Raw genomic sequence first — 27,169 nt, 5'->3', positions numbered from 1 at the left:
TTTTTTTTTTTTTTGTTACATACAAAACATCTAAAGAATACCATACCATACTCAAGCACCTACTGCCTAACGTAAGAAAACCTTATCACTAATACACTTGTTTCCTTTGTGTCCTGAATTCCAGGCCCTTCAAGTTTCCTAACAAAAATAACCAACTATTCTGAGTCTTGAATTATTTTGAGCTGTTCTTTGTTTTGTTTTTTAAAGATTTATTTATTATATATGTGAGTACACTGCAGCTGTCTTCAGACACACCAGAAGAAGGCATCTGATCCCGTTACAGATGGTTGTGAGCCACCATGTGGTTGCTGAGATTTTAACTCAGGACCTCTGGGAGAGCGATCTTAACCACTGAGCCATTTCTCCAGCCCATTTTGAACTTTTCTATATGAAGTTTCCATAGATGTATGCTACCCGGAAACATTTGATTTTATGATTTTATCTTCTATACAGATTGTATCATGTGTGTTTCCTTTGTTTGACATGTTTGCAAGGTGTGTCCATGTTGCTGTGTCACTTGTGGGTTTCCTTTTGTTTATGTAAATCAGCAGTTCTCCACCCTTTGGGGTGGAACGGGTGCATATCAGATATCCTCCATATCAAATATTTACATTATGATTCATAACAGTACCAAAATTATGGTTATGAAGTAGCAATGACTAATTTCATGGTTGGGGTCAAACTACGTGAGGAACCAACTGTATTAAAGGGTCACAGTGTTAGGAAGGTCTCAACTACTGCTCTAAGATCACCTTAAAGTGAATTCCAGGGACTTCCTCTCTAAAGTTTTAGTTACAAACCTCTAATTCATGAGGTTTGGTTTCTTTTTTTTAAGCATGACCTTACTTTTTTATGTGCATTGGTGTTTTACAGGAATGTCAGAGTGAGTCATATCCCCTGGATCAGGAGTTGCAGACATTTGTGAGCTGCCATGTGGGTGCTGGGAATTGAACCCAGGTCCTGTAGAAGAACAGCCAGTGCTCTCATCTACTGGGCCTTCTCTCCAGCCCTGCATAGTATCTTTTAAAGCTGTATTTTCCTCATAATATAAGACACTGCCCATGAAGCTGTCGTCATTGCTTTCCGTGTCTTACAAAGGCCTTCCTGTCTTATTCCACATTTTCTTCTACATTCAATCCTGAAAAGAAGTTGATCTCATTTTCTGCCAAAGTGTTTCTGTTCATCTAGACCTTTCCTCTAGTTGGGTTCTTGCTGTTTGTCCGTTTTCTGTTTTTGATTTTTTAAAAATGGTATGTAGCCCAAACTGACATCACCTCATTCAGCTTCCCGGATGCTGGACTTTTAAGCATTATAAACTATCATGCCTAGCTTATTCTTAGTTGTCAAGTTAAAGTTAATTCCTTTATCTTAGTTTCTATCCAGCCTATCCTCACTGGTATCTGCGATTTTTCTGTTTGTTTGAGACAAGATCTCACTATGTATCCCTGGCTGGCCAAGAATTCACGATGCAAACCAGACTGGCCTCAGTCTCAGATCTGCCTGCCTCTGCCTCCCCAGCGCAGTGCTGGGAGTAAAGGTGTGCATCGGCACACCCGTACACTGCTGTCTATGCTGTCATGTGAACACGTCCATTGCTGGTTCTCTAGGCTCTCTCAGGTATACCCTGTGTTAGTGCCATGGCGTCCTTTCAAAAGCTTTAATGCCCTGCGGGCCAGTTCTTCCCACTCGTCTTGTTCATCGTCTAAATCATTCCGTCTTTTCTTAATTCTTACCTTTCTGTGTGTTATTCATATACTTCCAGGTTCCGGGGAAAGTGTATTTTTCTTGGAGTTGTATTCAGTTATGGATTTGACTAGGAAGAAGAGGTACTCTCATGACAAAGCCTTCCTATTCATAAGGGAGCATCGCCACTTAGGTCCTTAAATGTATTTCAATAAATTTGTATAATACTTTTCATGTTTGTTCGTCTCATCTTTTATTAGACTTATTCTTTCTCACTTCATATTTTGGCCGCTCCTGAAGAGTGTTGATTCATTCAGACATTGATGCCACGTTGCTTCTGGGCGCTCAGGGAGAGCAGAAGTCACTCAGAAGCACTCTGAACCCCTGAGCCATGGTTCCCACCATGCAGTTTGTTTTCTGGGACAGGGTCACACTCCATGGTTCAGACTTTTTATTATTATTATTATTTTGTCTTATGCTTTTACTTAATTCTAAAGATTTTACAGAGTTTTTTGACAGAAATTAAGACCATCTGGGCTGTGAATTCCTTCTCTATTACTACTACCCTTTTGTTGAATAACTACTGATTCTGAAATCAAGCGGTGGCTAAAGCAGGTCAGTGGACAAGGCCCCTTTCAGTTCTGGTGTCTGCAATTTAAAGGCATGGGTAGCTTTGAATGAGTGCCCGTGGAGCCATCACTTTCCTCACTTTCTCTTCTTAGGACAGGCTCAGGTGCTTCAACCCCACTCAGTGTTCCTCTTAGCTCCTGCCTGCCTAGGAGTAACTGCCCTTCCTGGCTCTAATAAGAATGTTTTACATCCAACTGGCAGTGAGGTGCATCCATGTTTTGGGCAGAAGACTGATTATTCTTTTTTTTTTTTTTTTTTTTTTAAGATTTATTTATACACTCTATATACAGCATTCTGCCTGCATATGTGACTGCAGGCCAGAAGAGGGCACCAGATCCCACCACAGATGGCCGTGAGCCACCAGGTAGTTGCTGGGAACTGAACTCATGACCTCTGGAAGAGCAGTCATCTCTCCAGCCCCCAAGACTGATTATTCTTAGGAATCAAAACTGCAAGAGAAAAATGCTCACAGGCTTTGATGCTGGTAACTCTAGCATTACCCAAGGAGAGGTTCAAAGTGGACTAGCCCAGCGCAATAGCTGCACAAAGCTTGTGGTAGTAACCAATCAATATCTGGCAGGATGGAAGCCTCACTGCATGAGACTCTCTGGACTCAAACATGGTGATCCTCCTACCTCAGCTTTCAAATGCCACCATACCAAGCTTAATCTGTTATTTCTTAGCGACACATTCCTAACTTACGAGGTTGTATTGGTTGCTCTCTGTTATGATAAAACACCATGACCAAAGCAACATACAGAAGGAAGGGTTTTTCTGGGTTTGTGGTTCAAGAAGGCCCATCACAGCAGGGAAGCCAGTGGCAAGCAGAAGGCTGGAGCAGGATGCTGAAAGCTCATGTCTTAAAACACAGGCAGGTCGCAGAGAGAACGGGGAATAGGTTGAAGCCTGAGGCTCTCGAAGCCAGCCCCTGGTGACATATTTCTTCCAGCAAGGCCATACCTCCTAATCCTTCTCAAACAATGCCATCAACCAGGAATCCAGTATCCAAATGCTGGAAGCAATATTCATTCATATACACGTACCTATGTACCTATGTCACTATGTCATTTAAACCTCAGAGGGCTAAAATAATTTTTCCTTCTATTTGGTGAACCAGCCAGGAGACTGGGATATATCCTTTATTTTGGGACTCTTCCTAGAAGAACTGGCAGAAGTCAGCAGGAAACAAACAAAAGAGAAAAAAAAAAAGAAGAAAACTATATGTTTGTTTGAGATAGGATCTTACTACCTTGCCCTTGGCTGCCCTGAAACTCCTGATGTAGATCAGGCTAACCTCAGACTTGTGGCTGACCTTCATGCTTCTGCCTCCTGAGTGCTTGAATTACTGCTGTACACCATCATACCCAGCTTTGAAAAATGTAAGACTTCTTACCAAATTTCTAGCTATCAGAAGACATCTTGATTTAATTTCTCTGCTACAATAAAATACCTGAGCCTATGTCCTTTGTAAGAACGTTTATTTAGTTCAGATTTGGAAACTGCAGTCCCAGATCAGGTGACCACACCTACGCTTCCTTTCTGGTACAAGTCTCTTGATGTGGGACATCATAGTGGCAAGAATATGTGGGCATAAGATCTAATGAAAACAGAAAAAATAGTTTGAAGGTCAGGCACAGTCTTTTTTATAAAAACCTGTTCTCAAAAGCTAACAGCAAGGAGGAGGGTGTAGTGTAGTGCTCTACACTACACTGCACTATACTGGTCCCTGTAGTCTAGTTGCTGTTCCACAAAGGAGAAATACATTAAGTCCTTCCAAGAATAGCACCATGATGACCTAACAACCTTCCAAGAGTGACTGTTTGAATGAGAATGGCCCCCATAGGCTCATAGAATTTTTTAAGATTTATTTATTTTTTTACCTAATGTATATGAGTACACTGTAGCTGTCTTCAGACACACCAGAAGAGGACATCACATCCCATTACAAATGGCTGTGAGCCACCATGTAGTTGGTGGGAATTGAACTCAGGACCTGTGGAAGAGCAGCCAGTGCTCTTAACCGCTGAGCCATCTCTCCAGTCCGGCTCATATATTTAGTACTTGGTCCCCAGTTGGTAGAGCTGTTTGGAAAGATTTGGTGGTGTGGCCTTTTTGGAAGGAGGTGTGTCACTGGGATTAGGCTTTGAGGTTTTAAAAGATTTTTGTGATTTCCAGTCTCTCTCCTTCACTCTACCTCATAGATCTCACGATGTGAGCTCTCAGCTACAGCTCTCAACATTGTACCTGCCAGCCTGCCTGCTGCCTGTTATAGTCACAGACTTTAACCTTTTGAAACTATGAGCTCCTAATAAACTCCTTCTGAAAGTTTCCTCGGTCAGGGTATCTTATCACAAGAATAGAAAGTAACTAAAGACAGGTAGTGCGCGCCTGGTTTTATCGCAACTAGACACGTGCTAATATTGTTTTGGAAGAGGGAACTTTAATTGAGAAAATGCCCCTGCCAAATTAGCCATGGGCAAGCCTATGGACATTTCCTTGATTAATGAGTGATATGGAAGGACCTTAGCCCATTATGGGTGATGCCAGATTTGGGTTGGTGGTTTTGAGTGCTATTAGAAAGCAGGCTGAGCAAGCCATGGGAAGCAAGCCAGTAAGCAGCACTTCTCCATGGCTACTGTATCAGCTCCTGCCTCCAGGTTCCTGCCTTGCTTGAGTTGCTGCCCTGATTTCCCTCAGTGATTGATTTACCTGGAAGTATAAAATGAAAGAAACCCCTTTTTCTCCAAATTGCTTATGGCCGTGATGTTTTATCACAGCAATAGAAATGCCGTGACAGGCCAGTTCCACCTCTTAAAGGCTCCATTACCTCAGTACCACCATGCTGAGATCAAGCTTTCAATATATGGGCCTTTGGGCACACTAAAATCATAGCCCAGTAATAGCAGATGAAAAACAACAACAATAACAACAACAACAACAGTAACAACAGCAACAACGACCCTTATTTCCTCTTTTCCACATTCTAAATGTCAGAAGAAAGCATGTGTATGAAGCTGTTCTTGTGTAGGCCTCTGATCTTATTTTATTTTTCTTGTTTGTCTTTAAAGACAGCATCTTGCTATGTAGCTCTGACTGGCCTGGTATTTGCTGTATAGACCAGACCTCAAACTTGCAGCAAATCTCCTGCCTCTGCCTCCTGATTGCTGAGATAACAGTGTGTGCCACTATGCACAGCCCTCTGGTATTTTGGTTTATCGATTTAATATTGAAACAAATTCATGGACAACATTTAATTTTTGTTTCTTTGTTTTTGTTCTTAGAGACAGGGTTTCTCTGTGTAGTCCCTGGCTGTCCTGGAACTTGCTCTGAGGACAAGCTGGTCTTGCCCAGATAAACTTCACAGCATTTTTTTGGAAAGATTTATTTATTTTATGTATGTGAGTACACTGTAGCTGTCTTCAGACACACCAGAAAACAGTATTGGATTCCATGACAGATGGTTGTTAACCACCATGTGGTTGCTGGGATTTGAACTCAGGACCTCTGGAAGAGCAGTCGGTGCTTTTTTTTTTTTTTTTTTTTTTTTTCTTTTTTTTTTTTTCGGAGCTGGGGACCGAACCCAGGGCCTTGCGCTGCTAGGGCAAGCGCTCTACCGCTGAGCTAAATCCCTAACCCCGCAGTCAGTGCTCTTAATCACTGAGCCATCTCTCCAGCCCCACAACATTTTTTAAAAAGGTACTTTTTTTCTTAAAGAGCTTTCATTCTAAACACAAAGAGACATAACAGGAGTAGGACCAGTCAGAGGATTCAGCAGGTAAAGACATATCAACACCTGATGACCAGAGTTTGACCTTGGAACCCATGGAAGGTAGAAGGAGAGAATCAACTCCAGACATTTATCTTCTGGCCTCCACACAAATACTGTGGCATGCCCACAGTCGTGCTATAAATAAATTAATGAATAAAAAATAACAGGAGTCTTAAGGCTTCCTTTAGTACAACCTTGATGCAGTTAAAGAACTCAGATTGGAAAACAAAAGTTAAAATAGTTTTAATCCTCAAACTATTTTAAGTTCCTTGTAAGATTAAAAAATTGTCATTGTCTTTTATGTGTGCATGATGTATCTAGGGGGTAAGAGTGTGGTGGCTTTTCTTCCACGTCTATTCGAGTTCCTCGGGATTGAACTCAGGTCATCAGGCTTTCTGCTTAGGTGATCTTACAGGCACTCAGGCCTTCCCTGAAAAACGAAAAAGAAAGCAAGCATTGTAGTATCCTGTCCTCTAGGTCTCTCTTGGCCCCTTGGGGGTAGAAACTGTTTGAAATGGAGATATTCAGAGGGTATAGCACACAAGACCCCATTTAAATAGGGATCAAAGTTAAAGCAGAGTTAAAATTCTTTTAAACATGTCCATTAGTGTGTGTGTGTGTGTGTGTGTGTGTGTGTGTGTGTGTGTGTGTGTGTGTGTTGGGGTGGGGGGGAGGGAGGAAGGACACGGTCTGAGATAGGACCTCTCTATGAATCCTAGCCTGGCTTTCATTCATGATTTTCCTGCCTCCGCCTCCCATGTGCTGGAATTACAGGCCCATGCCACCATGCCCAGAAGTTTGGCTTGTTTGAGTTATTTATAAATTCTGACTTTTGGGGAATGCATTGGGCAGCTTTTGTTTCCCTGTATTATCTTATCAATGTGTTCCTTCAGCTTTCTTTCTAGTGGAGGCACACAGAGATTCTTAGGCCCTAGTGTGTGTAGGTAACCAATCAACGGGCTGTGACCAGTCATGTGGGATAACTTCTTACTTTTTTCTTTTTTAAAAAAGATTTATTTATTTCATGTATGTGAGTACACTGTAGCTGTCTTCAGACACACCAGCAAAGGGCATCGGATCCCATTACAGATGGTTGTGAGCCACCATGTGGTTGTTGGGAATTGAACTCAGGACCTCTGGAAGAACAGTCAGTGCTTTTAACTGCTGAGCCATCTCTCCAGCCTGACAACTTCTTTCTTATACCTCTCTTATTGTATAGCACAGCTCTCTTTTCTTTTTGGCTTGAGTATATAAATAAATAAAATTTGATGTCAGCTGGAAAAATAATAAAAACAATTTAAAGGAATGGGTGGTAGTGCTAATCTTTATAAGTTGAATTGATAATGTTTTATTCTCAAGTACAAAATCATTTTTCTTACAAATAGTTTTTGTCCACCCAGAGTTGTGAAAGGATGTTTTATCATTATCTCTGCATACCTGCACACACAATAAATGAATGAATACTCTAAATAATAATTAAGTATTCTAGTATATGTTTGTACTCCTCTTGGCTTCCGTTTGAAGCAGCCTGTCTCAAAGAACCAAAACACAAACACCAACTCCCCACATTTATAACTGTTTCAGATTTAAAATTGTCTCTGAAATAATTTAAGAAACAGTAGGGTTTTTCCTGAGTATATCATTCATTCCACGATAGTTTAGAAGCAATCTAAAAAAAAGCTAAATTCACTAAAGGACACTGTTACTGCTTGCTGCTCAAACAGCAGGATACAATAGCAGCCCCAAGTCAGCACTTTATTTATTTATTATTTTTTTTAAAGCTTTGTTCAGTGTTCTGCCTGCACATATGCCTACAGGCCAGAAGAGGGCACCAGATCTCATTACAGGTGTAAGCCACCATGTAGTTGCTGGGAATTGAACTCAGGACCTCTGGAAGAGCAGTCAGTGCTCTTAACCCCTGAGCCATCCCTCCAGCCCAAGTCAGCACTTTAAAGAGTCCCTTAATTAATGATTTCTACTCCGGCCAGCTGACAGGTAACACCCAGGATTATGGTGAGTAAAGAATGTCATTTTCTGCCAGGACCCAAGGTGTCAAGACAGGAATCCACCTAGGCACTATTAATGAAGTTTGATAAGCACGTGACTGGGTTTCTGTCTCCAGAAGTTAGAAGCCTACTCAAGGACTTGAGGCATATTTCTGTAGCAGAGCACATGTTTAACTGCTCAAGGTTCAGTGTTTACTGAACACAATATGCACACACATCTAATACAAAATCCCTCACCAAAGATTCCAGCAAAGTAAATTTAGAATGAAAGAATTCTATATAACTGATCCCTATTCTTGAATTCGTATAAAACTATCATTCTAAGTTTAATAAGAAATCAACTTATTTTAAAGTATGTTGGAGCTGAGTATGGAACTCAGGAGCAGAGGCCAGATCTCTGAATTCCAGGCCAGGGTAGGTCAGGGTTACCAGTGAGACCTTGTCGACAGAAAGGGAAAGTGGGCAAGCAAGCAAGCAAGCTATAGCTATTACCAAAGCGCTAACTTTAGTTTCTGACATTACGTACCTACAATTTGGAACTTACAGTTTCCTTCCTCGTTTGGCCTCATTTGGCTACAAATATCCAAAACGTCCAAAAGGTTAAGTCTACATATAAAGGGGGGGGGGGAGGACTGAAGTAAAATAATGAAAGTAGGAGAAAATGGAAAATGGTTTAAGTATTCACTTTTAAAGAATAACAACCAAGCCTGAAGGCGGTTAAACACCTTTAATCCCAGCACTGGAGACAGAGGCAAGTGGATCTCTGTGAGTTTGAAGTCAGTCTGGTCCATACAGAGACCCTGTCTCAAAACAACAAAAACCAAGAAATAAAATGCCTTGTAGATTTATTTGAAAAAAAAAAAAAGTTCCTTCCACGCCCACTCGTGAGTAGGGCTGTTAATGTAAAATGTCACTATTCAACTCTGTGTGTCCATTTTACAGAGCCCAAGTGTTTTCGGTTTCCCATCCCAGGCGCTGGGCTAAGGTGGGCCTCTTCACTGCCAAACACTTCTACTCCATCTCGTTAGGCCTTCACCCCTTTCCCTTCCCCACCGCCTGCCAGGCAGCAATATCTAAATTTGCCCCTCCGCAAAGGTCATTGCGTGACCCTCACCCAAACATATGCAAAACCTGAAGAAACGGACTGCAACTCGAAGCACGCTGGGAAATGGAGCATGCCGGGAGTTGAAGTCCAGTCCCTCACAGGCTGTAAGGAAGGACCGTAAGGGGCGTGGGCAGCGGCTCCTACGTGAAGGCGGGTTGGGTTCGTCCCAGGCAGCATGGCGGATACAGCGCCTCAACTCAAGAGAAAGCGCGAACCGGAGGCAGAGGAGGCAGAAACCCCCAGCACAGAGAAGGAAGCAGGCGTTGGCAATGGTACCTCTGCCCCTGTCCGCTTACCCTTCTCCGGCTTTAGAGTACAAAAAGTGCTGAGGGAGTCTGCGCGGGACAAAATTATTTTCCTGCATGGGAAGGTACCATTAAACACCCCGGGGGACGCGGGAAGGAGGGAACCAATCTTCGTGTCAGAAGCGTATTTGTTTCCATTACGGGAACTACCCGTCACGTTCTTCGGGGAAGGTGGAGTGCGCCACTACTACATACATGGAGCGTCAAGATTGCTGTGTAATTAAAGGAATGCACACATCTAGGTCTAATTGCCCCAATATCTCCCTCCCAAGAAATAGACGCCAGTTTTAAAATCACGTGTAAAATTCTCCAAGCCAATCATCATCATTTATTTTACGTATGAAGACGTCAGGAACTCAGCAGATGTTTGTTCTGGGTCCTGTCTCTGGAAATGACGAGATAGCTATGAGTGTGGTCCCTGCTCTACGTGACTTCAGCCTAAGCTGTTAACCCTTTCTACGTGCTGTGCGCTCTCATGTATAAGGGGGATCTAGGCCTGTGCATGGCATGTGGAGACAATTGCTTCTGTTCTTGGGCTCCTGGACTGCAAGCTACTGAGGAGGCAGATAAGACGCTAGCTCTACATACATTGTGCTTAGCCGTCTAGCGGGAGCAGAGGGGAGTTGGAGACCATCCCAAACTACTGAAGCAACTCTTAGTCGAGACAGATATTGAGGTTGCTTAAAGAAAGGGCTGCTTGAAACTTTTCCACTTTTGAGTTCATTCTGCTGAGAAAGTTTTACACAACACTAGGTGTACAGACATATATACTATATACTAGTGTATGTGTGTGTGTGTATATATATGTGTGTGTATATATATATATTTGGTGTACTTATATTTTTCATTAAAGATGTAAGCAAATTTGCATGCTAATGACATGTATGTACTTGCTTATAAAGAAAGATGTTGGGGTTGGGGATTTAGCTCAGTGGTAGGGCGCTTGGGTTCGGTCCCCAACTCTGGAAAAAAAAAAAAAAAAAGAAAAAATAGAAAGATGTTGGCTGACTAGTACAGCAGGATATAGAGCATTTTTTAGAGTTGATCAGTGTTTTCATTTGATAACAGTGCTGAGAGTACTACTTTGTATTAATATGTCGTACATAGTGGCAGAATTATGATTACTACAGTTAACCATTTGTTTTGTTTTGAGCCCGACAGGTACCATTTCAGAGACTGTTGGAAATTCTGTCTTAATCCCAGGCCATAGTCATTTAACAATTTTTAAGAGTGAAACTCAACTCAGCAACTCAAACAGCACTTTATTTACTTTTTACTGGGGTGTGTGTATTGGGGGGCACACCATGACATATGTGGTCAGATAACAACTTTGTGGAGATGATTCTCCCCTTCTACCTTTACATGGGTTTCTGAGATTCAAACTCAGGTTGTCAGGCTTGTATGACAGGCACCTTCCCCTGCTGAGCCACGTCAGTAGGCCTTAAGCAGCACTTAAAGACAAAAACAAAACAAAACGGGGTTGGGGATTTAGCTCAGTGGTAGAGCGCTTGCCTAGGAAGCGCAAGGCCCTGAGTTCGGTCCCCAGCTCCGGGAAAAAAAAAAACAAAACAAAAAACGGTTTAGCACAGTACAATTCAAAGGGAAATACTACGCATTTGTGTTCTGTAGTTAAGCCATTTCAGAGCAGAACACTTTGCATGTTCAGAGTAGGAATTTCAGCTCTTAAAGCATGGTCATCTTGGATCCGAGCGAAGGCGTTTCAGGCAGGATTTGTTGGTGTTGCCTAGCTTAATGGCATGAACAATCCAAAGTGTGCAAATGATACCTGGTTAGATCTGAGATCTTGGTAAGTTGGTGCATTGCACAAAAAAAAAACACCTCCAATTCATTATGTATTTGATTGTGAATTAATTTCTAGTCCTCAGGCTGGAGAGATGGCTCAGCGGATAAGAGCACTGACTGCTCTTCCAGAGGTCCTGAGTTCAAATCCCAGCAACCACATGGTGGCTCACAACCATCTGTAATGGGATCTGATGCCCTCTTCTGGTGTGTGAAGACAGCACAGTGTACTCACATACATGAAATAAATAAATCTTTAAAAAAAAATTCTAGTCCTCGTGTGCTTGGAAATCTTCCAAGTTTTTCCATGACCATATATATCTATATGTATATCCATATATATATATCCATATATATATAGATATATATCTACAACTTGCTTAATACAAATAAAGTTACTTGTGTACACACACACGCACACACACACACACACACGCACACACACACACACACACACACACACTTACTTGGTATTGGATAACCGTTTTGGGGATTCTTCCTTGGGGAAGGCTGTGTTGCCTGCTCTCAGCATTCATTAGTTACTGTACTTCTTAGTCTCAGGTTGAACCCCATGAGAGTTCCCCCTTTCATATTAACATGTCTCTTGATGCCTTCCTCGTTCAGGTCTTGTTTAGGCAGCCATGTTGATGAGACCTCGTGGGTGTGGCTTCTCTGACATTCCTAGAGACACAGTCTCTCGGAAAAGTTCCTGTTCTTCTGGCTTTTACGATCTTTCCGTCCCCTCTCCCACTATGATCCTTGAGCCTTAGATGTAGGAGTTGTGTCCTATCAGTTGGGTCTGGGGACTACATGGTCACTTAAGTTTTGTATTTTGATCTGCTGTGGGTTTCTGTAATGTTCTCTGCCCATGAAACCCACAGTTTTAAGAAGTCGTTCCTGGGGCAGGGAGGAGCGAAGTGTTTGAAGCACAAGCGTGGAGACCTAAGTTTGGATTCCCAGAACTTAATATACAAATCCGGATGTGGTAGTGTCCTGCTGTAACCCTAGTGTATGTGAGGTGGGCTGGTGGTAGGGGAAATAGGCAGATACTTGGAGCTCATAGACTAGGTGAGTTGGTGAGCTCCAGGTTCCATGACAGATACTATCTCAAATATAATATATTTGCTAGACAGCCACTGAGGAAGACACCCAGTGTCTTGGTTTGGGTTTCACTGCTGTGAACAGACACCATGACCAAGGCAACTCTTATAAAGGACAACATTTAATTGGGGCTGGCTTACAGGTTCAGAGGTTCAGTCCATTATCATCAAGGCAGGAACATGGCAGCATCCAGGCAGGCATGATGCAGGAGGAGCTGAGAGTTCTACATCTCCTTCCAAAGGCAAACAGAACACTGGCTTCCAGGCAGCTAGGAAGAGGGTCTTAAAGCCCTCCACCACAGTGACACACCTTCTCCAACAAGGCCACGCCTCCAAATAGTGCCACTCCCTGGGCCAAACATATCCAAACCACCACACGCAACCTTGACTTCTGGCCTCCACACAGACATGCATGCACTTGATACACAAGCCCACCCTTGCAAGCATATACATTCACTAAATACATACAAGCAAAGCTGTGTCCAAGAGTCACTTGCAAGAGCTTACATTTGGGAGGATCAGGGGACATAGCTTCAATGTCCCTCTGTGTCTCTTGTCTTTTATTAGGTCCTGTATGGTTTTCTTTTGTCCTCCGTATGTATGTATTACTGGCTGAAGATTTTAGGGCTGAGAGATTTCTAGCTAGAAGTTAATAGGTCTTCTAATCTCCATACCGATACTATTCATATGACCTTGGATAAGTCACTTAATTTCTCTAGTGCATATCTTAGTTTCTTTGTCCTTTTTTTTTCTAAAGTAAGGAGAGTTTGGCAGGGATCTTGTAAGCCTAAAATAGATGACAGCTCAGAAACTTTTTATGAAGAAAGGTCTGAGAATTTCCACAAGGATTTGGATTAAGGTGCTTTTTCTGGGAGAAGAATAGTAAGTGTTGTACTTCCTCAGAAGGGAGCCCTTAAGGAAGCAAATGCAGGTATTGTGGTTTAAGAGACCCTAAAATCACAAGTGCTGGATTTTTTTTTTATCTTGTGTGTGTGTGTGTGTGTGTGTGTGTGTGTGTGTGTGCGTGTGCGGGCCTCAGTGTGGAAGCCAGAGTACAACCTCAGGTTTGTTTCTGTCTTGTTTATTACTTGTTTGTGTTGCTTCTTGGTACATGGCCAGCAGGCCCCAGGAGTCCACTTATCTTTGCCTTTCCAGTTCTGGGATTTTAAGTAACAACCATCCCTCACCCCGGGGTTTTCCAGACAGGATCTCTCTCACACCCAGCCTTTTCACATGGGTTCTGTTAAATGCACACTCAGGTCCTCACACTTGCATGGGAATACATTTTATTAACAAAACTATTTCCCCAGCCCCAAGTGCTGGGATTTCAGAGGCTCTGGGAAGGTTCTACGTGTGCTCTGCAGGCTCTTCTGGTGGCGCTGTCCTTGTACCCACTGATGATAACTCTGTCCGCAGGTGAATGAGGACTCTGGGGATACTCATGGAGAAGATGCTGTGGTAATCCTGGAGAAGACACCATTTCAGGTAGAACACGTGGCGCAGCTCCTAACGGGGAACCCTGAGCTCAAGTTGCAATTCTCCAATGATATCTACAGCACCTATAACCTGTTTCCTCCAAGGCATCTGAGTGGTGAGCAAATGGTGGCTGTAGTGGTTGCTCGTGGGGAGAAGCGGGTGGCGAGACCAAGGGCTGTGGTGAATAGACTCAAATTTGAAAATTCTAGCCCAGTGGCTCTCAGTGAAAGAGGGAGGGTGTTTCCCTCCAGAGAACCTGGCAATCTCTCAAGACAATTTCGGTTGTTGGAACTGAGTGTGCACGTGCTATTGACATGTAGTATTTAAAGGATAGGCTTGCAGTGCAACATCCCACAGTGTCCAGGATGGGCTTCCATGAGAGAGAACCGCCATGGATGTTAAGGTTGAGAAATCCTTCCTGGTGCAGGATATTTGGGGAATAAGTGTGACTCGTGGGATGGAGTAATAGATTCACATGTTAATGGGCATAACTGATAATTTCTAACACTTTTAAAACCCTTACTATGATACGAACTCAGGATGTGGCATTTAATACATTTAATTTATAGAACAACACTATCACGAGAGGACTTTACAGGGGAGGAAACCGAGGTTTGGAAAGCTAAGTAACCAATTGAAAAATCACACAGCGATAGGTGGCAGGAAGAGGAAGTATTTCAGGGCGCTGCTATCTCACCACGCTCTGACACCATGCATCATGTGCTGGGTGCTGCACAGGTTGTCATTCCCTGAAGAATCCCACATCCTGGTAGAAGAGACAAAGAGTAAGCCCAAGAAGGATGAATTTGAGTCGGGGAAGAACATATGGCTAACAGAAATTTGTTTTTGATTGAAAATATCTGCATTGGGTGTGCGTATGGGTGTGTTCATGCGTGTCTGCACACTATGTGTATGCAGTGCCCACAGAGGCCAGAGAAGAGCGTTGGGTCCCCTGGGACTGGAGTTACAGAGACTTACGAGCTGCTACGTGGGAGCTAGGAATCAAACTTGAGTCTTCTGGAAGAGCAGCCATTGCTTACATACTGAACCATCTCTCCAACCTTGAAAGCGTTTTTTTTTTTTTTTTTTTTAATTTACCAAAAAAGGTAATCATTCCATGCCTCAAGAAAGACTTGATGTGTCAAGATTTTGTAGGCAGTATATGAGGGAAATGGGTTGACCTTCATGGTTCCCAACCGTGAAATTCCAGAATATGGTTTGGACACGTGGTGATTTGTTCACATCCTTATGTAGTGTGTTCTTATTTGCCCTTCGGCATTTAAGAACAATTTAGCTTTACAGATATCCTGTCCCACTGTCATCTTAATAGTATTTTCTACGGCTCTATAACTGAGGGTTATTGTTGTTCTTTGGAAATACATGTGATCACTTGATAAAAGACAAGCAAACCTTTCAGAGCAGACAGCACAAGATCCTGCTTTTCTCTGAAAGACAGCCAGATTTTTCGGTTTAAGCTGATGGAAGTAGGCAGCTGTATTTATTTTCTTTAAGTGTTGACCTTTAAGCAAATCTCTTCTTTGACACGGGGCAGCAGCAGCATGACAGAAGGCATTGTATCCAGGCTTGGCTGACAGAAACGGCCAGACTACAGACTTGGGCCACTGCTTACTGTCATTCCACTTCTCCCAGCTCTTCCACTGCCCTCCCTATCCCTAGCCAGAATTCACAGGGCTCTGTTCTGAGGTCAACCCTGGTGCATTCTCAAAGCCTTCCCCCTGCCCCCGACCCCACCATAGTACTTCTGCGACACCGCACGTAAGTGATAGTGGCTGCTTCCCTCCGTTTTTCATCCAAGATGATTATTGAAAGTGACAGTTGGTGAGGGCTCCTCGTGACCCCGTTCCACGTATCTCCATAACCCTTTCCCCACGATCACCTACACTGCATGGGAGCTTGGGATGGGAGCTTTTCTTTAGCACATGTGCTGTGGGTTTTGTGGGCTTGCCTTCCCCAGCTAGTCCTGGCCTGGATTTGGAAGTCACAACAGTTGGGGTCAGGGCCTGATGTGTTTGTCCTTTGTTGGACTGCTTATCCTGTCCATGGGTGACTTTATAAACAGTAAGTCGGCAGATTCTGTCTATAAAGAACCAAAGTAAGTATTCTAGGCTTTGAGAGGCCCCACAGTCTCCTCCTCTTTGTGTTTCTTCCTCCGCCCCTCCAATAATGAATGTATCACTTCCAGCTTGCTGGGCGTTCACCCACGTGTGGGTCAGGTAGGACCCACTGGTTGGAGTGGTTGGTTGGAGTTTCTCAGTCCCTTTTCCAGGTTTTTGCCATTCAGAATGTGGTCTGTGGAACACCACCTGGGTGCTTCTCAGGCATAGAATCCCAGACCCTACTGCAGATTGCAGAACTAAACCGATGTGCTAGCTGGACTTCCCTATAAGTCATATGCACATCATAGTTAGGAAGATACTGGTCTTTAAAAGACACTATTTGCTGGGGGTACCTGCCATTATGTCTCAATTCTTGACCTTTCCAAAACCTTTCAGCTCGTATTGAAATAAACATTTTCTTGTGGTTTGCATTTGAAGTTCTCATAGGCGAAATTCAAGAATATGTTTGTGTATTATTCAGAAGCAGTCAGCACCCATTTAATAGTAGTTACTATGATTATTTTGGTGTACTGGGGTCAATGCTAAGTACTGTTGCTTCAGAGTCCAGTCAGATGCCATCTCTGACCTTAGGCCTGTTTAGGGCAGTGGCAAGAGGGCTACGAGTTGTTGTGAAGAGACAGATGCTGTTGTTCCTTTTACCTGGATGGAAACTTCGGTTGAGTCCAGCTTTGGGATAGACCTGTAGTCCTAGCTCCTGGACTGAAGCTGAAGCAAAAGGCTCAAAGTCTAAGGTCTGTGTGGGCCATAGAGGGGGTTCAGGACTGGCCTGAACAACTTATGAGATGCTGTCTCAAAATAAAAAGAACACTGAGGTTTTAGCTTAAGAGTCGAGTGCTTGCACAAGTCTGAGGCCCTAGGTGTAATGCCTTTTACCACACTAAGGAAGAAAAGAAACCAAGTCATGGACAGTTGAGGAGAAGCTCTTCATGTGCTGGTCTTTGGCAGCTTTTCTGTCCCCCAGTGCTTGATAGCAGTAGTAGTAGACATTCAGGCAGCAAGGCATGCAGACAGCAGGCAGCAAGGCATGCAGGCATGCAGACAGTGTTCCAGTCCTTGCTCAGGCCTCAGATATCGAGATGCTTAGCTCAAAGAGTGTTAGAGCTCTTGCGTAAGACAGTATTCAGTAGCATTTGATACCAGCCAGTGTTGCAGCTTTTGTCTTAGTGTGTCTGATAATGTTGGGTTTAATGAGTTGACGATTTCCAGGAACTCTTCTAGCGATCAGAGCCTGTAGTGTCTCTTCTCTGACTCCTTATTAGTCTTTTATCCCTTTTCATCCTCTGCCCCTTCTTGTCTTCTCTCTACTTTAAAAGAAAAAGTATTTTTTTACATATGTCTGCGTGCATGTGTGCCCGTGCACCATGTGTGGTCACAGTGCCTTTGGAACTGGAATTATGGATAGCTGTAGGTAGGGATCATGTGGGACCTGGGAACAAACCCCAGTCCTCTAGAAGAGCAGCCAGTGTTGTTAATCCTGCGTCTTCTCTCCAGTCCCCTTCTCTCTCTCAGTTCTCCCACCACTCTTCTGCCCACTCTTGAACTGTCCGGCTGCTGCTTCCGCCGTCAGGCAGCCCACTGCCGTGCTGTTTTTGCAGCTCAGCCTGCGGATTGTTCAGCCGTCCCTGCCACGGCCATTCCACCGCTCTGTCCACCGCCACCCTGCTGTGTCTGTTGCTTCTTTCTTTGTGCTGCCATCTCTGCCGCAATTAGCAAAAGTAGGCAAGAGAAGACCACTCATAAGAGGACATTTGTTGGGTTTAAGTGAGCAGAGGAATGCCTCCTAGTCTGCCTCCTTATATAGCCAAAGAGGGGATGGTGCCTCAGTCACACAAATGAACGTTTGTGTCCCGGTGAGTCCTGGCGGCATTGTTCCTTCTGCACCAGTCACAGCGGTCCCTCTGCAGGCCCATCAGGATAATTCTTCCTTTTCTAGCCTGAATAGACCTGGTGATAGGCTATCACAGCCCACTGCAAAAAGTGAGGGTGCGACCGCCAAAGTTGCAAAAGTCGGATGCAAACTATTTGAAAAGGCTGTGGCTGGAACTGCACCTTCAGCAGCTGGCGGTCGGCTCTCGCTTTACTCGAGTGACCTGAATTACTGCTCACAGCCAGAGAGGGGATGGGTAAGTCACAGCACACCTCACATGCAAATGAAGGTTTGTGCTTGTGCCAATCACAAGTATTCCTTTTGCTAGGTCACTCGAATAAGTGACCTGTGGCCTCTGGCCTGCTGGTAAACGATTTTCTCTATTGTTTAGCAAAGCTTGTAATAGCAAAAAAGTTCTAAACTATTTGAAATAGCCAAAGCTAGCTGAGTCTGCCCATCAGGAACCCAGACAATTAGCTGTAATTGTTGTCTGGTTTCTTCATGTCATGCATGGAACATTTAAAATGGCCAGTGTTGCCTGGCTGTTTGACTGACGGCCCCTTTGGTTAAGGCAGCTGGGAGTCCAGCAACTCACAGTTACAGAGTCAGGTTGCCCCATACCCAGAGGCTTGGCTTATTGACAGAAACACGAACATCAGAAGTAATGTTTACTATAAGGACTTGCCAAAATTATTAGCACGGACATCAGTTTTAACGTATTTCAGCAGTATAAGGAGAATAACTGAAGTCCCATAGATTACTTTTTCTGTGGGACAGGCATTCCATAGCCACAAGGTGTCAGTGTTACCAAAGTATTCTGGCCGTTAGCTCTCCAGCTCCAGGCGTCCTAGTCAGGGCCTACTTAGAGCATTGTGTGACCCCCCCACCCGCCACCCCCTATGCTTCTCTGTTCTTAGCTTCCGAATTACAACTCGCTATGGCCTACCCCATGTACCTTAAAGTGAGGTTCCTGCAACCTTAGTCCTCTGTGTCCAATACACAGTTATATCTTTAAAGTTTTTTGCTGATCTCTGGTTCTTCTCAGCCTTTTTCCCCATAATATCACTTGACTAGGAGAGCCCTCCCTTCTCTCTGAGCTGGCTGCTGTCCTGGACTCAGCATAAATCATGTTTGACTGATTTCTTCTGGTCTTTCTTCCGTGACTGGTGATGTTTTCTTCTTATTCAAATCTGAGAGAATGTAGTCTCCTCTCTCATTGATTCCTCCAGATTCTCAGCTCACCAAAGGAAGTAGCTTAAAGAGTTACTTTACACCAGTGACACAATGGAGGGAGCATGGACGTGGGAACTAGGCTTGCTTGGGTTCTATCTCAGTGTTAACAGTCCCTGATGGCGTCCTTCCTTCTGTCCCAGTCACAGCAGTCCCTCTGCAAGCCCGTCAGCATAAATGTTCCCTTTCCAGCCTGAATAGACCTGGGTCTAGGATATCACAGCCCACAGAAGGTAAGCAGTAAATTCGGGTTCAGGTAGACTAGGGATGGAGTCCTGTCTCTGACGTTGGTCGTTAGAAAGGCCCAGGGCATGCTTGTTCACTTTACACTGGAAGTTCTGCTCAGTCCAGATGCTCTACTAGGTGAGTCTAAACAAAACATGTCAGTTGTCTTCGGGTTTTGAGGGAAAGACAAACAGCAAACAAGTGAACAGTGTTTCAGAGGCCATGGGCAGAGAGCTGCCCAGACTGTGACCAAGGGGCCTCTGCATGTGGAGGTCATGCACCAGCAGACAGACCTGATGCTTGAGGAGGAGCCAGCTCGAGGAAGAGAGGGGGAGAATGTTCTAGGCTCTGAGAACGGCAAGTCGTCTGGAGAAGAAAGGGGAACAGAAAAGACGCTGTTAGGTTGGAAGTGCATGTGGGAACAGTGACTGAAACATGGGCACAGGAAGTTGGTGAAGTGACTTCAGGTATTTTTTACATTAAACTAGTAACGGCTAGTAACGGAAAACATCTCAATGGGACCGTTATGAAATAGATAAAAAAGGAAGTATTTTACAACAGTTTTTAGTCTCTGTCCTCAGTGAGAGGAACATTTTACTTTCTGGTTTCATACATATAAATAAGTATACAAGAATGTAAGTGGGCCAGAAGTTTCACAGAACAATATGACTTAGTGATATAATCACCAGTAGTTTTCTGTTTATTTCAAGTCTTGTTTGTTTTCCTTTCTGAAATGCTGGGTTAACCTCCTAAAGTGATATCACGGCCCCAACCCACTGAGATGAGTAAGGTGTACAAAGTTCTTACACTACAGCTGGCGTGTGGAAAGGGTCAAAGAGTGTCAGCTCTCAGACTATCCTGTTATCTCTCACTGTTTTTGCAGCTTCCCCAGTGTCTGATCCTTGACGGATCACATAGGAAATGTGGCCGGCCCTGGCCGTGGTAGGTGGTAACCATGAAGAACCTGTGGGCCAGTCCATTGTCATCTCACATAGTTGGTCTCTGTGTGTCACCCTGGAAGGGCAGAGCCTGTGTTGACTCCTCCCACTACCATGGCTCCTGTTAATGGAGTTTTTCTTTGAGGTCTAGGTTTCCTCTCACTTGGAGAAGAAGGGGGAGATAGAGGTGAGAGGTGTGACTCAGAACTACAGGCTACCTTCTAAAAGGCCAATTGTTTGCCTGCTATAAAGCAGGGTGTGGAATCTCAGGTTTACTGGAGGAGACAAGAGTCTGTGTGTGAGCGGCCTGGACAGGGAGCAAGGGATGAGATCTTAGGAATCACTATTTTGGTTGCCTAGAACACTCAGTACTTAGCCACAGGCCAGGATTTTCTTCTAGTCTGTGCTCTTTACAGAGACAAAACTCAAACTCCGGAGAGAGTAGGAAGGATTTGTTTGGGAGGAGCATTTTAAAAGATTAGCTAATTCTCAGAAGAGTTTCCCTGGTAGAGCTGTTCGTGATATGAAGGACTAGATTTAGTCAAGTAGCAGTAGAGAAGGTCAGTAGAGTATAGTCTCAAGGTGGACAGCCTTTCTCTGGCAATGGAAATATAGCTGCCGGTATTCATGGAGGCTAAGTCATCAGGTCAGGGCAAGAGGCACACATGGTGTGATTCTGAGGAAAGGCAGATCTGAACAGTATGTTGCTCAGGTGTGCACGTATCTGTAATAATGCTGAGAGGGCAACAAAGACAGGATTGACCCTGAAATCAAAATGGCAGGGCAGAGCCAGGAAACTCAGGTAGGGTTCTGTTTCTTTAACCATGTGTTCTGCGTTATGGATATCCTATTTATTTTAGTTTCTTTGTGGTACATGCTATACACACACACACACACACACACACACACACACACACACACACACAAGCACGCATGCGTGCATGGGGTGTGGGGGAGGCAGCGGTCCTGAGGCTTGCCTTTTATGGATGTGAATATAACACACACACACACACACACACACACACACACACACACACACACACACACACACACACAGGCAGAGGCAGACACAGACAAGCACAGCGCATGCGATGTGTGTATATGGGGGGCAACAGCAGCCCTGAAGCTTGCCTTTTTGGATATGAATATAATATGTTTCCTAGTTAATAAGAAAAACTGCCCCCCCCCCTTTTTTTTGATGGATTAAGATATTTTCCCACACATCTGAATGGCTCCATCCTCATTCTTGCCTGTTTTTTCAGTCAGTGTTGTTGAAAGTAAAAGTGTTGAGTTTCAGCCTTCTAGATTTTGGGCCTTATCAGGCTTCCATTTCTGCATGACTCCTCTTCTCTGGGGTGGGGGAGTGACCAGGCTAGATTATTTTGTCTCCTGTGGATAAGGGAGCCCTATGCTGTTTTGGAAGGCACCCCAAAATGATGCCAGCCCTGATAGAACACAGCAGCGAAGCAGATCCTCCAGCCATTGGAAGAAGCTGGAGTACCAGGGTCTGTTGGTGCCTCTCCAGCACAGACTGGCACAAGCCTCTGAACCCATCCGCTGTGATGTCCTCGGCAGCCCTCCCACTGTAGCTGAGCCAAGGGACAAGTTACATGAACAGTGGCCAGCAAGGAATATCTTGCCAGACAAGTCTCAGCCAAAACACTAACAGCATGCCATGATCATCGAACACGAGAAATACTGTAGGCTTACAGCCATCAAACCAGAAAAAGTCACTGAATCATGGAGACTTAGTGTCTCTGAATGACAAGTTGGGAATCGGAATGCTGGCTTGCCCACCTAAGAAGGTTTCTTTCCCATACGAGATCATGGAATCTCTAGTTGAATGGAGATAAAATTTTATCTCAGAATTTTATGTCAAGCTTTATTAGTAAGTTGCTCTTAACTTGAACTGTTCAGCAGAAAGTCTCTGTGGGAAGGTCAGGCATTTGTCAGAGTCCAGTGTTACCTGATCATATAATCGGATAGCACCAGGATGTTTATAATGGGTATGAACAGACTCCTACTGCTGTCCCCTTCCCACCCCACTTCTCAGAAGCAACCACACCCAGACCAGTGTTAAGGAGACCCTGTCTGAAAAAGAAAGAAAGGAAAGAATCAACTCCTTTTCCTTCTTCATTCCCTGCACTCCCAGTTTTTATATATCTGCCTTTAGAAGTCTCAGTGTCTTTAAACCTTTGTTTCCTGTTTCTGTTGTCATTTAATGCAAGTCAGGCGAAAGGATGAGTGCGTCTAGCTTTCCCACTGTCTCTCTGCCTTCCACTGCCTCCTTACTTCCAGCACCGTCTTCTTAGCTGTCAGTGTGCTTTGTTACATTGTCTCTTGTAGTTCTTTTAGCACCAGGGATTGAACCTAGGGCCTCCAGCATGCTAGGCAAGTGCTCTACTAATCCATATCTCCATCCGGGATGGGTAATCCTTCATGCTCTGTCTCAGTGTTGGTTCTAAGCTGAAAAATCACCGAACAGCACTTTCCTTATTTTGACATATTAGTATTTGCTGCATACGGAAGCAGAGTGCTAGTGTGGCTGGTACCTTCTTTACTACCTCCTTAGTGAATCTCACCGAGCCGTGTGGAGTGCTTGCGATGTCTAACTTCAGTGATTCTCATTTGCTAGGTCCCAGCAGTTCCTCTGAATCATACTGCTTTTTAGTCAGTAACATTCGAACCACTGATTTTTTATCAGCTTTTACTCTTTTCACGGTGTTCCTGGTTGCCTCTCTTGACTGTGTTTGAAAGAATACCATGGCTTTCCTCCCTGCTCTCGAAGTGACTCACGAATTGGTTTCGGTTTGGAAGTTCATTACATGGCATTACCTTTCCGTTCTCAGGAAGCCCGTTTCTACTCCTCCTGCTGGACTGCTGATGTTGGGGTCTTGCTATGTAGCTCTCAACCAGACTTCTTTTCACGATTTCCCTAGGTCAGAATGAGTCTTCTAAATTTGGTGTCTCTTTCTTGCTTTCCTTTCTCGATTAGCTGAAGCAATTATAAAATAGTTCCACAGAGAGAATATGTGGGAGGTAAATTCTTTTTTTTTTTTTTTTTGTTTTGTTAAATTTTTTTTTTTTTTTTTTTTTTTTTTTTTTATTAACTTGAGTATTTCTTATATACATTTCGAGTGTTATTCCCTTTCCCGGTTTCCGGGCAAACATCCCCCTCCCCTCCCCTTCCTTATGGGTGTTCCTCCCCACCCTCCCCCATTGCCGCCCTCCCCCAACAGTCTAGTTCACTGGGGGTTCAGGGAGGTAAATTCTTAAACCTTTGTTTTGTTGCTTTTGGTTGATTTGTCTAGCTGAATTAATTTCCCCTTCAGACATTAAAAACATTGATCTGTTGACTTCAAGCCATCTGTGTCACTGTTAAGATATCTGATGCCAGGGCTGGAGAGATTGCTCCAGACATTCAAGGCTAGGCTTATAATTGAGAAGATAACACAGCCGATGCCAGCCTGATTCTCATTGATTTGAAGGTACCTTAGGGTGGGTTATTTTCTTTTTGTTACCTTCGTTGGGTATATACAATATACTCAACTAATCTTTTGTTTGTGTCTGTGTCTGTATTGAGCTTCCTTATCTATTGCTCTGACTAATCTGAGGCCATTTAGTTTAAAGTCTTCGTCATTCTTCTGCTCTGTACACATTTTTCTGTCCATACTTCTTTGATGATTTCTTTTCATCCATTTCTTTTTGGTTCTTTTTTTCGGAGCTGGGGACCAAACCCAGGGCTTTGCGCTTCCTAGGCAAGCGCTCTACCACAGAGCTAAATCCCCAACCCCCATCCATTTCTTTTTGCTTCACCCCCGACCCTATCCCCAGTGTTAGACTCAAACTCAGGTTCCTGTGTTGTGCTATTAATGAGCAGACTTTAGAAACTGAGGTTTTCAGTCGTCTTACCTTCTCCATGTCTTTTCTTACTGTGGTTTGATACATAGTCCTCACTCTGTCTTCCAGGTGTTCTAGAGTAGATATTTGGCGTTGGTATTTTAAATTCTCTTTCCTCTGGCTCTCCAGTTTCATCTTCACAGTATCTTGCTCCTGCTTTAGGAAAGCTAAATTGTGTTGGGTTTCTCTGACACACTAATTAGAGTTGTTGTTTTTAAATTATCTCCTGACCCTGAAACTATTTCATTCCTCTGGGATCTGGTTCCCTTGTTTATCTTGGTCATTCTTCTTCAGGCTTCTGTTTTCCCTCAGTGTCTGGTGATGCACAGTAGTTCATTCATACTTAAAAATGAAGCACTGGGTGCATATTCTCGAGAGCACATGTTTCGGCTGCTAGCACAGTGGTTGATCTCTTTCTACGGCCTCTGCCCTGAGTGGGAAGCCCCTGTGGTACTCTGTGGTTGGGAGAGGGGCTCATTGGCTGCCAGTCTGGGCCTGAGTGGTACAGTTTGACTGGTACTGTTAGCTCATGCTCCCAACCGAAGGAAGATAGGAGCTGGAGAGCCTGTCTGGCCTACAGAGCTTCAGCTGTTTAGTAGCTGCTCTTGATAGAGGTTTGTCCACTTCTCTAGTCCATTGGTTCAATGCTATGGAGGCCAGCCCGCCTGTTTTCACCTGGCACTAGCTGCTTCCCCCGGGATGTGGCAGCGATGGAGCCAATTAGTGCACTTGTTCTGCAGACAGCCCTCAAGTTGATCTCAGTTTTCAGCTTCATTTCCCTTCCCGTCCTCAGGAGCCGTTCCTCAGAACCCAGCTTCCCTCCCGGACTCGCTGGGTAGGTCTGATGATCACCTCCTACTGACTGCCTATGTGGCAGCTTCCTCCTGTGCTGTCTTGTACATTCACACTCTGCTTTCACTTTCAAGGAATGAATCGGCCCCAATCCTCCCGACTCCCACCCCGTTCTTGGCATCATTATGGCTTTATTCGTTTGACTGCCATTGCAGTGGACCTTTTTTGTTTGTAAAGGCAGTGTCTTACTATGTAGCCCTGGCTTGCTTGGAACTCACAGATCCACCTGCTCCCACCTCCTCAGTGCTGGGATTAAAGGTATGTGCCACAACTCCTGGCCTATGTGGTGACCTTTTTTAACGACCAGGGAGTCACCATTAAATAGGAGTTGAGAGTCTCCCACATATGTCTACATTTGGTGACTGGGAATCCTGTAGATACCTGTAGCATAGAACACAGCAAGTTATATCATTGAGAGCACAGCTGAGAGAATCCAGACAGATGGAGACCTTAGTTAGCATCTCTGTAATTCCCATGCATAGATTCCTGGGTGCTCTTGTACTGTGTGTGTGTGTGTGTGTGTGTGTGTGTGTGTGTGTGTGTGTGTGTGTGTGTGTAGTGCATATGTATAGACATGACCAGATCCATGGACATTCACCTTTGTACAAAATGCATTCATTTGAGCTAGCATTCCCACTACCTGATATCTGGCTCAGATACATGCTCGTGTGTTTGAATAAAGGGGTGGAAAATATTCTGTACAGCATCGTTTGTGATAGACCAAAGCTAGAAGAAAACAACTTAAATGACCCTGCAAGGTATGGGCTACTCCACAGTAGTATAGAAAATGGGGAGATCCCCGTGGACCCTGGAGATCCTGGTCCTGGTGTGATCCTGGTGATCACTTGCACTTCAAAAGAACTCAATATGCGTATGCTCATATCAAAATAAACTCATAAAAGGTAAGGTTGGGATGGGGAACATCTGATGAACATTAGTATTGAAAAGCTTGGGGCTGGCTGGGTGTGGTGGTATAAGCCTTTGATCCCAGCACTCGGGAACTGAGTGGATCTCTGTGAGTTTGAGGCAAGCTTGGCTTATAATTCCAGGCCAACTTAGGATACATAGTGAGACCCTGTCTAAAAAAATAAGAAGAGGTAAAGGAGTGGGGCCAGACTTGTGAGTTCTTCAAGACTAGTCTGAACACATAGATAGATAGTATTTAGGTTGCTAGCTTATCAAGTATGGCAAGGAAGCAATTAAAAAAAAAATTGTCTGTCTGAGGCCTCCGTTGCTTCCTTCACAGCATGCCTTTGACTCTGGTAAGGGGGAACCTTTCAGTTGACCATGAAGTTTTGCATAGCTCCAAGCCATGTGTGTTTCAGCTATGATGACCCCCGCCTACCTCTAGGTTCTCAACCTTCCTAATGCTACAACTCTTTAATACAGTTCCTCATGTTTTGGTGACCCCCTACCATAAAATTATTTTTATTGTTACTTTGTATCTGTAATTTTGCTACTGTTATGGATTGTAATATAAATATTTAATATGCAGGATATCTAATATGCAACCCCTTTAAAAGGTCTATTAGACCCCCAAAGGGGTCATGACCCACATGAGTTAGGGAGTTGAGAATTGCTGCTCTAGGGTAAGCATCAGTGAGGTGCTAAATCAAATGAGGTGACTGCAGAATGGGCAGCCCTGGAGAGCCCTTGGGCTGGAGTATGCTGAGGTAGTTCCTTTCCTAGGGACATATGTGTGTAACCTTTTCCAGATGGACTGTGTTTAATGTTGTGGAGTGCCGGGGTAGACTGAGTAGCAATGCCAGTTTGTTGTTATCGTTTGTTTGTTTTTTTCCCCTTTGGTTTTTCTGTGTAATAGTCCTGGCTGTCCTGGAACTCACTTTGTGTGATTCCAGTTTATTAACAGCACTGACTAGAGGTGAGCTCTACTGGGGTGGTATCACTGCTTAAATTGACAGGTTTCAACCCTGAGATTCCACCTCACACCAGTCAGAATGGCTAAGATAAAAAACTCATGTAACAGCAGATGCTGGCGAGGATGTGGAAAAAGAGGAACACTCCTCCATTGTTAGTGGGATTGCAAACTGGTACAACCATTCTGGAAATCAGTCTGGGGGTTCCTCAGAAAATTGGACCTAGTACTACCTGAGGACCCAGCTATACCACTCCTGGGCCATATGC

General features: G+C 44.1%; 1 protein-coding gene across 1 annotated transcript in view; it reads left to right on the top strand.

The window, feature by feature from the left end:
• The first annotated feature begins 9,324 nt into the window (after window positions 1-9,324).
• Dcps (decapping enzyme, scavenger) overlaps window positions 9,325-27,169 on the top strand; it is a 59,389-nt gene continuing 41,544 nt past the window's right edge. Inside the window, exons 1-2 of the mRNA XM_032909611.1 lie at window positions 9,325-9,563; window positions 13,815-13,989. Coding sequence (XP_032765502.1) covers window positions 9,369-9,563; window positions 13,815-13,989 — 370 coding nt within the window. The 5' untranslated portion in view covers window positions 9,325-9,368. The remainder of the gene's footprint in view (window positions 9,564-13,814; window positions 13,990-27,169) is intronic.

The sequence above is a fragment of the Rattus rattus genome, chromosome 8 (genome assembly GCF_011064425.1).
Source record: "Rattus rattus isolate New Zealand chromosome 8, Rrattus_CSIRO_v1, whole genome shotgun sequence".
In the NCBI taxonomy this organism is placed as follows: Eukaryota; Metazoa; Chordata; class Mammalia; order Rodentia; family Muridae; genus Rattus; species Rattus rattus.
The sequence above is the reverse complement of the archived record's forward strand: the minus strand, read 5'-3'. Positions and strand labels throughout refer to the sequence as shown.